General features: G+C 36.2%; 1 protein-coding gene across 1 annotated transcript; it reads left to right on the forward strand.

Annotated features, from left to right (window-relative positions):
- The first annotated feature begins 552 nt into the window (after positions 1–552).
- LOC136249228 (uncharacterized) lies at positions 553–11,710 on the forward strand. Its single transcript, XM_066041189.1, has 5 exons — positions 553–763; positions 1,915–1,985; positions 7,971–8,354; positions 9,592–9,861; positions 11,159–11,710. Exons 1-5 carry the CDS (start codon positions 744–746, stop codon positions 11,500–11,502), a joined length of 1,089 nt encoding a protein of 362 aa, XP_065897261.1. The 5' UTR covers positions 553–743; the 3' UTR covers positions 11,503–11,710.
- Positions 11,711–15,560: the final 3,850 nt, after the last annotated feature.

Below are 15,560 nucleotides of genomic sequence, written 5' to 3' on the forward strand. Positions count from 1 at the left end.
GTGTCCCATTTCTCTTTGCTGACATCTGCAGGAATTGATTCAGGGTAGCACCGCGTGATGGCTTCCCTGCATTTGTAATGGGAGTTGTCCAACCTTTTGGCAGTAACTAGATTAATTGTGGTGCTTCTCATAGTGTCCTTTATTTGTAATGCTATGTAGTGGGCTGAACATAGCTGAAAATGAAGCATAATGGCCACTTCACTTCACTATTTCAGTAATTGTTGGGAAGTGCATTCAGACATAAATAATATGTCTGGTGCCATTCTTTTGGGGTATGCATGAGTTCACCAACCATAGTAATGTTACCAAAAAGTAAATAAACAAATGCAATTGAATTAGGAATTTAATGTCACTAGTATTGTAAAGAAAAAGATGGCCAATTTACTAGCCAAAAGGAATTAATCAGGAATGCAGCTAGACTGAATGTAGGACATGAGCCAATGATTAGAAAACTTTGTTAATTCATAGTTAATGGTACTAACATTCAATCTTTGGGTGCCCCAGACATCATCTGTTTTGGTTGCCAGTTACTGTATGTTTACAGGTGTACTTGCATGAACATGCCCCCCAAGCTGTTTTTGCATGTAGGTCAGATAATACACCACTATATTATAATACTATGACAGCAGTACATAATTATGTTTAGTTGATCATTACATTTAGTAGACTAGCTAAACAAAGTTGAAAAATTGACCGTACACTCTTCATTTAGTAGCAGTACATTTAGTTGATAACTTGACACAATGGTAGCAGATAATGTACGGTAAGCATGGAGATCTTCTTAATGTGTGTAGAAATGAAACCAGATAGTTTACAGCCCCATGATGTGTTTTGTATTATAGCAAATAACTGTGAGTTTGAACCACATTCATGTTTACCATATTCTGCTATGTGTGCACATGTTGTACAAATACTGTACCGTATACCGTAGTAAAAAACTTTGGCGATAAAAAACTTTGGCCAATTTGGTGAATAGCATTGATTTTGCCAAAGTTTTTTTCACTATTTATTTTAGATGATCACACGAGCACATTGAGTAACTAGAACTTGAGATGAAGGTCAACTCGTACCACTATGCAATAAAGATCAAGCTGACTTTGGAGGTCTTCGAAATGTGTCCCGCCACAATTGTAAGCACTCCTTCGGGATAGAATTTCCAACCGGCTTCCCGTTCGCACGTCAACTAGTTCATCGTCTCCCCGCCCCGCCGAACTGATACTTTGATAAACGTATTAACCTCTGCTACTGAAAAAGTAAATACGGCTGTTGCTCTCGACATTGCAGGAGATAGCGAAGTATGCCTTTGCTAATACGTTGTTAGATCAGTAGCTACAAAAGTACTGCTACAAAAACAACGCTAGCTACCTATACACCTACACTACTTAACTGATGAGTTGACACTAGTCTCGTCCTCCAGACCCATTCTCCGAGGGGAGCGCTTATAATCTCCAATTGATAAGCGCCCACCCTGGAGAATGGGTCTGGAGGATGAGACTAAGTTGACACCTTGTCGTTATCCTTACGTACTGTAGAGTAAAAATTTTGGCGGTAAAAACTTTGGCAAATATTATTTCAATCGCCAAAATTTTTTCCACCTATTTTTTCAACAGAGGGGTTTCGTCACACTGTTTTACCACCAAAGTTTTTTACTATATGGTATATAGCATGTAGAACTGTATAATCCTGCTCACATTGTTATGGGTTTGTAAGATAAGCAACAAAATATGTACTTGGGTTGTAATTATGTGGAATGGGCCAGATTTACAACCAGATATTTTTGTTATAAATGTGATGTTCCACAACTTATAAATGTACTGTAGAAACTGAAAGTATGTACTGTAACTGACAACTAAGGTACTACCACATATAAGTGTACTATAATGAAGGTATAATTCATAGTATTTCATTGCTTAGGATGATGAAGATTTGTAATAAACTACAAACCACTACATTTTTCTTAATGCTGATTGATCAAATGACTACAGGTATGATGACTATAGCATAACTATATGTTTTGGTTAATTGTTTTCAAGCCTAGTGATCCCTACCACAGTATTTAGTACAAAATGATGCCTTAATTATTGTCATGCTTATAAACAGTGATATACATATGTATGGAATTTATAGTTACTGTATATGGCTTCTCTTTCAAATGAATAGAGAACAGTGATGGATACGGGGGGGGGGGGGGGGTTACAATGGTTTCAGCTGAAGCCCCCTCTGAAAATAGCACATACCCTAATTTATCTATGATTCGTGCATGTGACAATTCACGATTGAGAGTTATATTATATTAGGAGTTTTTCTTCTAGCCAAACTTCATACTTTGAAAATCAGTATCAGATTGTTCAACAGCAAGTAGTGTGACCTTATTATTATTTTTGGTCTTTGACTTAAAGCTAGGCTGAAGTTGCAATTCCAGAGTGGGCACCCTTTACAGTTACAGAAAATTTCCCCAACCTGAAACCCCCTCTGAAAATTTCTAGATCCGCCACTGGAGAATACTGTAACAGTGGTGCACATTATTTTTAGAGTTCCACCAATACAGAAAAATATCTACCGATCCGATACTGATACCTAGCAGTAAATTTTCACCGATACAGATACCGATACCAATAATTTCCATACAATTTACACACCTCTCAAGTTAGCTATGTGCTACTGCTCTATTAGAATATTTTATTGTGCAGTGACTGTTCTATTAAAGATAGTAAGTAGCAGTTGCTCAATGTTTAACAAAGCAATTCCTGTACCTTTATGCTAGAATAATGCTCAACACTATTTCCAGCTTGTTATATCTTAAGTTTTGTTAGCATAGCACTTATGATGATAGTTATGATGATGACAATTGGCGCAAGTGTCTATTCTAAATAACCAATACTGATTAATACCAAAATGCCCAATATCGGTTCCAATTCAATACCGATCCGATTATTGGTGGAAAACTAATTATTGTCATGGAATCTTGACAGTATTGGTGAGTATAATAAGATGAAGCTTAAACATACTGTTAAAGTCATTACAATGCTTCCATATTGCAAATAATAAAGATTAGCACTTCTGCAAATTATGTTAGATCTACACTGGGATTCCAGTTCCGTGAATGTATATAATTATTATATATATATATTATATGTAATTTTCATTATGTGATAGTTGTTTTGTTATATACATAAAATATTTCTACAATGATACTTAATTGCTGCATCTTAGAGGAGCATTATGTTTTGGATCTCTACTATGCAACACTACTGTACAACATGATGTGTGTGTGTGTCTTTGCCTACTTTTAGTCACAATAGCTACCAAGTTTACAAAACCTTTCTTCTCTTGAAGAAAGTACGTACGTAACAACAGTAACTTGAACAATCACTTCCACAAGATCTTGATACTTCTATTGTCATTAGGGTTGAAATTTAAGAAAGTAACATTTTGTTAGCCATTGTTGTTTTTGGTGGTAAGCTAAATGTGCCCACTTATGAAGGAGCAAAATATCAAAAATAGTTACTGTACTGCAATAAAAACAAACAAGCACAAATAGTTGTATTATTAATCATGTTATTTTAAGCAGCTAATGTAAGGCCACTCCAATTGGTAATTATGTTTCTGGTCCACTGCCCACATCCTTTTCTGAGGTTAGAAATGCATGTGAAATTTTGAAAAAGCTAGGTTTCAGAAATACAAATTGGGCTGCAACAATTATGCTAAATCCAGGGGCGTAGGAAGCTATTTGCTACTGGTCCGGTTCTGCCTGTGAGGGACCTGGGACAGGGTGGATGCTAGGAAATGCAGTGTGCAAAGCACACTAAGCGAAATGCGAAGCATGAGCCTTCAAGGGGGGTAAAGTTTTGAAAAAAAGGTGCTCAGATATGCAATTTTAATGACATTTCACCCACATGTTATAGCATCGCACACCATGCACAATGCATATGAAGACGTAGGATTAAAATTTATAATACTGTCACTGTACAGCAAATAATTTAAAAGCGAAGGAGTTACACACTATAATATGAGTAAAGTAAGTACTAGCTATAGGGTATACATATACAATAACACATAACGGTCCAGTTGAATGTAAAAATTTTACAATAACTACCTACATAGCTACATTACTGTAGTGACTACATACTTTCAAAAAATGTACGATTCTTTGAATGATCAAGTGAACTTTCCAAAGCAAGACATCCTGTGCTCACTATTGACAAATTTGTTTGCCACATCAACCATCGACAGATTGTCAGTCTTTTCCTTATGTATGTGAAGGACCATGAGGTTGTTGACCCTCACCTGACTCATTGTGGATCTCAGGTAAGTCTTAATATGCCTCATTGCTGAGAAAGATCTCTCACTTATCGCATTTGTGGATGGATTTACAAGGATCAAATTCAGCACAGTAAGTACTTCACTGTAAATCTGACGTTGGGGAGGAGAAAGATCCTTGAAGTAGGCAACAACATCTTGCTTTACGACATAAGAAACAAAACGCCAGGTCTGAAGCTTTATCGTAATGCAGCCTGATCCATCTTTCAAACCACGCAGCTCTAAACGTTTGTTTTACTGGGTTTTTATTACCAAACATTCTGATAGGATAGTTAAAGCTTCTCGGTTGATGAGGCTTGTTCAAAGCCCTAAAAGGCTCACTGACAGCTGTCGACAAAGTCGCAGATTGAGTCGCCATTTTAACGCCTAAAAACGTGTAATTATTAAGTGAGTTCATTATTAAGTCATGCGCGTGCACTTGTTGCTGGGCTGGGTAGCTACATTATGAATGAATTTTTTTTAAAAAGCAGTGAAAAGTGGTCTGGCCAAAACCGGACCAGCCAGACCAGTTCCTACACCCCTGAAATCTATGTGTTTAAGTGTCATAATTTGTATTTTACTAGCTATTATCAGTAAAAACTCGCAAGAAATGGGCATGGTGCACAGAATAGATTGATCAAGACACACGATAGTGTGTCGTGCGGCCCAAGAAGCCGGCGCGCCACACCGTGAGTATATTAACAGGAAGAAAGAAAACGCAATTTTCACACCTATGTAGCTCTGCGATCCCTTATCCGATTGGAACCAAATTTGCTAGAGATATGCCGCCCAGTTAGGGGAGTCTACATACTACATTTGAAGAAAATCGCTCCAGCCATTTCCGAGATACGAGCGAACAAAATTTCGTTTTAATTTCTTCGTTTTCTTCTTCTTCATCTTCTTCATTTCGCACACTTCGCAAAATTCGCCATAAAACACGAATGCGTTCTCGGATTGGGCTGAAATTTGGCACACTTAAAGGGCTCATTAAGGCTGATCTCCGTACCAACTTTGGTAGGAATCCGATGAACATTCACGGAGTTATGACCGATTATTTGCGTAAAATAAGGTCGAAGGTCTGTCACGCCTACAGGGTAAACGCCTTGGAGGAATCAGTTCAAAATTGATATGTAGATGGAGCAACCATCGTAGGAGTGCCTTTTTGTGGTTTGAAAGGAATCGAGATAAAGGCCATGGAGATATGACACAAAACCCAACCTGTGTCAAAATTACGCGATCGATTTTTATCAATAAAAAAATTATTAGTTTTCGTGTCTACCAGACAAACCGCTTAGAGCAACGAGCTGAAAATCAGTATGTAGCTGGAATAATCATCATAGAAAGTTCTTGCAGTAGTACAGAAGAATCGGAGTACAAACCACTGAGTTATGATTCGAAAGGCAACTACGTGCAGCAAATGCGAGATCGAGATACTCTAATAGAACAGTCACCCTAATAAAGCATTCAGTTGCATGTATAATTTACTCAGTTATATTACATTGCAAGTTATTCTGTAGGGAATTCAGCTACAAACAAGTCACCCTGTAGTCAGAGTAGATAGATCAGCTAGAAGAAGTCACTTTGTAGAGAGTTCGGCTACAAAGAAACCACCATGTAAGAGAGTTCAGTTGCAAACAAACCACTCTGTACAGACTTCAGCTACGAACAGATCACCCTGTAGAGAGATCAGCTAGAAACAAGTCATCCTGTAGAGAGTTCAGCTAGAAGAAGTTACATTGTAGAGAGTTCAGCTACAAAGAAACCACCATGTAGAGAGTTCAGCTGCAAACAAATCACCTGTAGAGAGTTCAGCTAGGAACAAGTCACCCTGCACAGAGATCAGCTAGAAACAAGTCATCCTGTAGAGAGTTCAACTAGAAGAAGTTACATTGTAGAGAGTTCAGCTACAAAGAAACTACCATGTAGAGAGTTCAGCTGCAAACAAATCGCCCTGTAGAGAATTCAGCTACAAACAAATCATCCTGTAGAAAGAAGAAGTTACCTTGTAGAGAGTTCAGCTACAAACAAATCACCCTGTAGAGGGTTCAGCTACAAACAAGTCACCCTGTAGAGAGTTCAGCTAGAAGAAGTTACATTGTAGAGAGTTCAGCTACAAAGAAACTACCATGTACAGAGTTCAGCTGCAAACAAATTGCCCTGTAGAGAGATCAGCTAGAAGAAGTTACATTGTAAAGAGTTCAGCTACAAAGAAACTACCATGTAGAGAGTTCAGCTGCAAACAAATTGCCCTGTAGAGAATTCAGCTACAAACAAATCACCCTGTAGAGAGTTCAGCTAGAAACAAGTCACCCTGTAGAGAGTTCAGCTAGAAGAAGTTACATTGTAGAGAGTTCAGCTACAAAGAAACTACCATGTACAGAGTTCAGCTGCAAACAAATTGCCCTGTAGAAAATTCAGCTACAAACAAATCACCCTGTAGAAAGATCAGCTAGAAGAAGTTAGCTTGTAGAGAATTCAGCTACAAACAAATCACCCTGTAGAGAGTTCAGCTAGAAACAAGTTACACTGTAGAGAGATCAGCTAGAAACAAGTCACCCTGTAGAGAGTTCAGCTAGAAGAAGTTACATTGTAAAGAGTTCAGCTACAAAGAAACTACCATGTACAGAGTTCAGCTGCAAACAAATTGCCCTGTACAGAATTCAGCTACAAACAAATCACCCTGTAGAAAGATCAGCTAGAAGAAGTTACCTTGTAGAGAGTTCAGCTAGAAACAAATCACCCTGTAGAGAGTTCAGCTAGAAACAAGTCACCCTGTAGAGAGATCAGCTAGAAACAAGCCACCCGTAGAGAGTTCAGCTAGAAGAAGTTACATTGTAGAGAGTTCAGCAGTTTAGCTGCAAACAAATCACCCTGTAGAGAATTCAGCTACAAACAAATTACCCTGTAGAAAGATCAGCTAGAAGAAGTTACCTTGTAGAGAGTTCAGCTACCAACAAATCACCCTGTAGAGAGTTCAGCTACAAACAAGTCATCCGGTAGAAAGATCAGCTAGAAGGATCACCTTGCAGAGAGGTCGGCTACAAAGAAATCACCCTACTTCATCTTTTATTCTTCCTGTAGTAAAGAAAAAATGTCAGGTTAAAATCCCTAAAGCCGGCCATAGGCCGGCTTTGGGGTATACAAATACAAAAAGAAGTGAAATCTAATCCAAAACAGCCAAGCTGTAAAAAAAGAGTGCGGCCCTGAGAAAGGCTATGGTGAAAAAAGATGTGAAATCCAAGGTGGTGGCCAAGAAATGGCTGTGATGGTAGGTTAATGGTAAAAGTTTTAATAACAACAATTCAGGTGAATTTGGTGCCGCTTGGTCTTGGCACAAAATTCACCTGAATTGTCGTTATTAAAATTTTTACCATTAACCTACCATCACAGCCATTTCTTGGCCACCACCTTGGATTTCACATCTTTTTTCACCATAGCCTTTCTCAGGGCCGCACTCTTTTTTTACAGCTTGGCTGTTTTGGATTAGATATACTTTAACAGAACAGTCGGAAATGCATAAAATACTCTGATTGAGCAGTCATTTCGTTTGTTGCTAAATTCCAAATTTCAAATGACTAGAAATATAAAAACCAATTAGAGTGGCCTAATCAGTCACACATGTGTGTCAAAGTAATATATGGAGCTTTAATAAAGTGAAATGAATTTTATAGTTTTGATGATTACCAAAGATCCTACTAATATTACAGGATGTTTTAATGATAACTCACAAAACTTATATATGCAAATGCCTTGTGGGTTTAGTGGAGCTCCTTTTACTACACGACCACACTGGAGGATTATTAGTAGAGCTGAGGATGGTTCTGTTATCAGTTATGTAACTAGAAATACAACTGATATCAATAATAAGTTTGGTGATAAATTATACTGGGCAGCTGATTTGTACAATGCAGAGAACACCAGTAATAACAGCTATTTGTCAATTGGTCCGCTATTGGCAGTGGATAAAACTTACAACCAGTCATCATATCAGTGTAGTTTTCAATTAGATGATCATACCATCATTCAGAGCAAAGTGGGAACTATTACACTAGTTGGTAAGTAAGGTGTAGTCATCTGATTGTCGTATGTAAGTATGTATATATTATCGACTACAGGTCTGTCATTAATACAAACAACTAATACCACTTATCAACTGGTGCCTTAATTCTAATACTTAGCTCATGCAATACAGTTAGTTACAAAACAACCTAATAGCAATCATGTTTGCACAGCATAAGGTATATACCTTATAGATTTACAATGTATCTGTGTTAATTTATCAACACCTATCCACATATACAAGATCTCTGTTGTTCATTACTATCAAATATACAAACTCTTAGGACTACACAGTCTTTACTGTAGTAAAGTACAAACAATTCATGCTTCATGGACTTACCTGTGTCCTCTTTTGTGTCCCATTTATCTTTGCTGACAGTGCAAGGAGTTGATTCATGGTAGCACCTCCCCTAAATTTGTATCAGGGATTTAGGAGTTTTCCATTGTAACTGCAGAGGTCCTTATAGTGTTTTTCATTTGTAATGTATAATGGGCTGAACATAGATGAAAACGAAGCATAATGGCCACTTTGCTATTTCAGTAATTGATAGTTAGAGCATGTATTCAGACAAAAACAATAATAAGCTTGGTATCATTCTTTAGTCATTTCTTATTAACTGCTTGCACACCTGACTCCTCAGCAATGTTTCAAAATGATAATCATGATAAGCACCTCTAGAATAAATTTTCTTATCATTAGGAATGTTGTGTGCGACTGACATAGAGGTAAGCTACAAAAGCAAATACATGTGTCAGTGCATATAAAACCTACAGCGGAACCTCTCTTTAGAAACTCTCCGAATTAAGGACACAATAGAAAAAACCTCCATATTAAGGACAGATATTTAGGTCCCAACATATCTACTTAATACGTTTTTACCTCTGAAAGAGGCAAACCTCTATATTACAGCAAAAAGTGGCTGAAAATTTTTGGTCCCAAAATGTTTGTAATATATAGAGAGGTTCCATTGTAGTTGGCAATGCAGACATTACAGTCTTTCACAAAATTTCAACATAGTAACCTTTACATACACAAAGTACTGTAGTAGCACATTATGCAATCCCTATTGTAGTTCTCATGAGACATGTAGATATTTGTGAACATATGGACGAATATATACAACTCACTATATGGTGAATGTGATGCCACGTTTAATACTTAATATGCATAAATAGCCAATGGAGGTCAGAATTGACACAGTGATAGTCTTTATGTTGTGTCTTCCTTTACAGATGCATATGATCCACCTAGAGTATTAATGGTCGATTCTAATGTCAGCACAATTACTGTTTCTCTGTCATCATTCAATCCATCGTGTACATCTGTGATATATAATTTTACAATATCACCATCTCATGGTACAATAAGGATGATCAATGATACATTATATACATTCATTGGATTGACCAGTAACACCTTGTACATCATCACTGTGCGTACTGTAAGCAGAATTGGTAATGGCATACCTATCATAGTAACTATGAAGACTAAAGATATACAAGGTACACTTGTAACTTTAGTGTAACAAGTATACAAGGAAAAATTTTAATTTGAGTACAGATCATAGGTAATAATATATGTCATATAGTTAATATTCACTACTATATTAAAATAGGCATCATAATCAGTAGCCATACACAAGGTTGGTAAGGGGTAAATTACTTTCAGTAACAGAATATGTATTGTGTTACTACTGTAGTAAGATTTTGTTACAATACAACCTACGATTAACTATAGTGACATAGTATTATATAACTATGCAATTGGCATTGCTAACCATTATATGCACCATACAATAAACAACAATTACTGTACAAGGCTACGCGTACACATTATAATAACACTTATGACTCATCAGTGATCTGCTACTGGTCCTAACTTTAATAAAACTCACAGTGGTGAATGAAGGGCATTAAGCAACATGTATGCAAAAAAATAAAAGTAATTTAGGAATATATGTTTTTAAAATTTGAGATCAAAGGGTTTGACCTTTCCCTTTCCTTTGATTAAGCATGACATATTACTAAATCAGATGTTTCTATGGTAATCATAAGCACAGTTATGAGATATAGATGAATTTTTTACAAAATCTTTGAACGGTCATGCAGTAACTTAAAAGGAGTTTAGGCCTTACTCAAATACAGTATGCTAAAAATTTTGCCCATAATGCTTTCCAAAAATTTCATATAATAATTATTATTCTCTTCAGTGTTCCCACTATGCTTGCATTATGCTCCTAGGTTCTTACAATCATCTTGGAACATTTAATCAGTGAATGCTCTATTAGAGTAATTTATTTCAAAGTGACTGTTGTATTAGATCTAAGGAGCTATGTACAATGCATTTGAGTGCTCTATTGCAGTTTGCAGTTTCCACTGACTGCTGTGTTAGGGAGTATCAATCAATTTTCATGGAATTAAGCTCCATAGTTTGAAATATCCACCATATGCTAACACTGTGCTAGCATAGCACTCCAGCCTATTATGCTTTTCATTTAATATGCTGACATACTTGATGCAGGCCTAATGAAATGAGCCAAATTTGTAATGAGAAAGTTTCTTGATAGCTTGTGCTGAATTTCATGAAAATCAAAAGCGGTCTAAATTTTTTTTTTGGAATTATCCTAAGGGAAACATTCCATTTAGTGGTACTTTTGGATCTGTACCACCAAATTACCAAACTGCAATAAGAAGATATTAATGTTCTATGTGTATTATACAAATGCATTGATTTTGTACCCACAAATATGTGTATGTACATACATATATGTATTTAGTTGCTGCTGTTTTCTTTCCCAAGACAAATGCTCATCAGATTCACATTCACTATCCACTGGAACTGTTGTTGCCTTGTCTTGTTCACTCACTTTCCTACTATCAATCACTACTACTGCTATCATCACCTTCATCATCACCTATATGTTTGTGAAGAAAAGAAAAGTGCAAGAAAGAGTATTTACCAACCGAGGTGGGACCTATGAACCAACAAGCTTATCCAACCGGTTACCCACTACTAATCATATTGAATTAGACCCAGCTTATAGTAGAGGTAAAAGATTAGAGCTTCACCAGAGTCCTGACTATGGTGCAAATAAAAATGTCATTGTTGTGGAAAATGATCCTGCTTATGAGGGACATAATTAGTAAACTAACATTTGTGAATCAACGTTACTCATATATGCAGTGCATGTAGTAGTAGTCATTAGTTAGTATTTCATTATGATCTGTTCTTTATTGTTTGTGTGTTATAAATACCTGTAGTTTTTAAAGTAGAGCCTGCATTAGTGATTTTAGAGATGACTATTGACTTATTTGTATCAGATGCTTGTACTGGTTTTAAATAAATGTTTGGTGGTAGCCATGAAACCAAGCATCACATAATATAGTCTGGTAGACAGCAGGGTGAAGTTTGCAAAATGGTCTATAGTTTATTTTAATTCATTTTTGGATTGTCCTGTATACCTAAAACAATATTCCACCTGCTGGACAGGTGTCAGCCTTGGGCATTTTACCATAGCAACCAAACTTTAATTAGCTGCATACTTGAGAGAACAAACATGGTTATCTGGTAGGAAATTTAATTCTGGCCTTCTCCTGTTGAATGCTTCTAAATCATTATGATAGAATCAAGTGTCTCGGTGATAATGATTTGCCTCTTTTTGGTTTTGCTGGTGTGGAAAAGCTCAGTTAATACACCCTTTCTCCAGCTAAAGTGCAAACGATTTATCAGGTGCAGTATTACAAAATGTTCCATAACATTGGTGCTAAAGATGGAATTTGAGTTTTATACATAAAGAAGTTAATGTACATGTATGTAGATCATCGAATGTAAGCTCAATAACTAGTACTTGTGATATACTTGCAGAGTAAGTCACAAAGTACTCACTATACAGTGAATAGTATGTGTGTGTTCTTCATATTATATGCTTATTAACTGTCTGGTGTTTAGATTCTTCACACCCGTTCCACTATCATCTACAGTAGCTCACTTAGCTTATTTTCAAGAAATAATGGAAGTTATGCCTTATTTGGGGCATCATATGTGGTATCCATGCAGTACAGTAGCTGCCTCTTGTACCCCCTATATACCCTGAAATTTAGACACCGTGATAACCAGAATATTATTTTGTCTAAGGTCCCATTTGTATAAACACACATACAATTAAGCCTCTGAGATCAGGATAATTTTCCAATAAAAACAATATAGCGGGGTCTCAGAGTAGTATTATTGTGAGAGCCTCTAGCTATATTTTATATAGCTAGAGGATTTCACAATACGTATACTATTCTGAAGCCTCTGAGATCAGGACAACTTTCCAATAAGAACAGTATAGTGGAGTCTTAAGGTGTCCAGAATAGTGTTGTGAGAACCTCTAGCTATATTTTATAGAGGATACACACACACATATGTATGACTGTGTGCTACCTCTTAATCAATATTTTTTATGTACAGTAAACAGATCATGCATGACGTGCCCTTTGTACTAAAGTTATGTCTGTTCTCACTCACTTCTGCTCAATCACTTCTGTCTGTACCTTTTGTTATTCTCACTGAAATGGTCATCAAATCAAATTCTTTAAGGTGTGCTATTCTCCTACACTTGCACGCTGCTCCTCTTGCATGAGAATGTTGGTAACGTTACAATTTGGCATGCAAGAGAGAACTTTCAATGATAAAGTACTCAATGTACTAGCCATTTTGTGACTAAATTTGCAAGAAAGGTCTTCCACACACCAACTTTTAACACTTTAATGATTCATAACTTAATTTTGATTTGAAATAAGTTATTGATTGAAATTTTGTCAGCTGTAAACCATAACACACAGCATTGGAGGAAGAAAATTTTCAGAAACAAAGTTATTTATACAATTGGCAATTGCGTGTGGAAGACACAAATCCAGCCTTTAAGAGCATCCATCACATTATATTGCACGAAGAAAATTAGACTTAAAAGTCTTTCCTGCTGCCACCTATTTGCTCCACTAATGATTTCCTCTATTGGCATTTATATTGGGGTCAGCAACAGCCTGCCATGTGTATGTGTGTGGCACACATATGTGGTACAAATTTGGTTTTACAAATAATTCATAATAGTGCATGCTGAATGCCCACATGTACCTACATATACAGCCGGTGTTCTATGAAGTGCAGTGGTAGACAGGGACAGTGCTTGGTTACAACAAATCCATAACAGTCAAGCTGTGCAAAGGGTGTAGTGGTACTACAACTGTATCATTCAGAGTTAGCTATAAATTAAAAGTAAAAAGTATTGGTCTATCTGAAATTTTAATTATTGGAGCAATTTCTTGGTGATTTACTTCACAGTTTGGCTATTCTGTCTGTAGCTTGGCTATTTTGGCATGGATCCAATCATTTACTACTTGACATGTGCTCTATTCAAGGCAGAAAGTCAAGCTGATGTTGAAAACAGAACTTAGACAATTTACTTATATCTAAAACCATTCAGTTAATGAGATTACATAGTATAAATTTACTTAATCGCTTAGCATAATAGTAGTGAACTTGTTCATTCCGGTCACCTCTGCCAGGCCTGCCTTATTAAGGTGTATTAAACATGTTAAAGTTACTGTGTACACAAATCACACAATTACTATTTAGACTGTTACAATGGTCATTTTAAATCAGGTGACTTTATTTTACAGTGATCCAGTTGGACAACTTTCATTGTATAGTTGAATATTAGAAGTATTGCACAATCACGAATGCAGTAAAATACCAGTAAAGCAAACAGGCATAACACGGAATGTGATCAAAGGAATCAAATGAAACTTGGTGTATGGCTTTCACTCATGATGCACTGTCTTTGTGCCAATTTTGAAGAAATTTGAAAAAAGTGGGTTAACATTTTATTTTCTTTGATAATTTAGCATGGAATGACCAAAATACTAGAATTTCTTGTGTCAATATCCCAATTTGCCCAATGCTGATGGAGGTCCAGCAGGTGGTATTGAGTAGTTCATAGTATGGAGAAATATTTTGTGGCATAAAATAAACTATAGACCATATTGCGAAGTTCAGCCAAAAAAGCCACTTATTTTACTGGACTAATAAACACTGTGGTCAATTGACTCACTACACCACAGATAAGCACCTACCTATGTGTGTATATAGAAGTATTAATATACACTATCCTTTAGAATACATGTATTTCCAACCTTACTTTGAAACAAAATTGTGATTTCATTTTCTCTTTTGAAATGCATCAATATTTACTTACCTGTATCAGTTTTCACAGGCATTGCACAGGTCTGAACATCCAAACAATTATACCTCAAATGGATGAATCTTTACCTGTGCCTAAATCTATCTGCATTTAGCATACCTTCAGATACAGTGTATCATTACATGCATAGTTGATATCACAAAAATGATGCCAGTGCTACTCATGAGTCACACAACCCCGCTTTGTCAGATCCCTGTTTAGAATATTAAATGTACACTACCATATATGGGGGTAGATTGAAAAGGGGTCCAGTGCCCCTTCGTCATTAAGCATACAGTACCTGTAGCTAAGCACCTAAATATAATACAAACATTTTGGTGCAGTTTATGACTGTGTATTAATCTGTCTCTATAGCAAATTGCTACCCAAATTACCCATATAGGCATAGCACAAGGGGAACATGGGAAATTGGTTAGAGCCCTTCTACATTAAGACATCAAGGTACTCTAATAAAACAGTCAAGAAATAGCACACTTATAAAACACTGTTTATTATTTTAAACAACTAAACACCTGTTCTAAATTGAGTTACTGACTTTACCCACACCTAGTGACTAGAAATTATCTGGAGATAAAAATCGTACACCTGCACAACACACACTAGCAGTATACCTATGTTTAAATATTTCAATGTTTGTGCTTTAAACCTTAGCTGTACTAATTCTGTTTACTAACTCAATGGTATTTGAACTTTCAATAAAAACATATTCTCCTAAATTTTGGTCAAAATTGCTAATATCAGAGAGTTAATTTATTAGAAAAAGATACAGGTACTGTATGGGTATATAGAACTTTTTACTACCAATTGCTTCATCTCAGTAGCATTCATGCTTCTAGCATTAAATTTTCATAAACATTAATTTTACAAGTTTTAGACAAAATTTCCACCAAATTAATCTCAGAAAGTTACTTTAACATTTCCTTGTTGGGAGCATATTATAGCTTAGACCTTATACTA

This window comes from Dysidea avara, chromosome 1 (genome assembly GCF_963678975.1).
Source record: "Dysidea avara chromosome 1, odDysAvar1.4, whole genome shotgun sequence".
NCBI classification, from domain to species: domain Eukaryota; kingdom Metazoa; phylum Porifera; class Demospongiae; order Dictyoceratida; family Dysideidae; genus Dysidea; species Dysidea avara.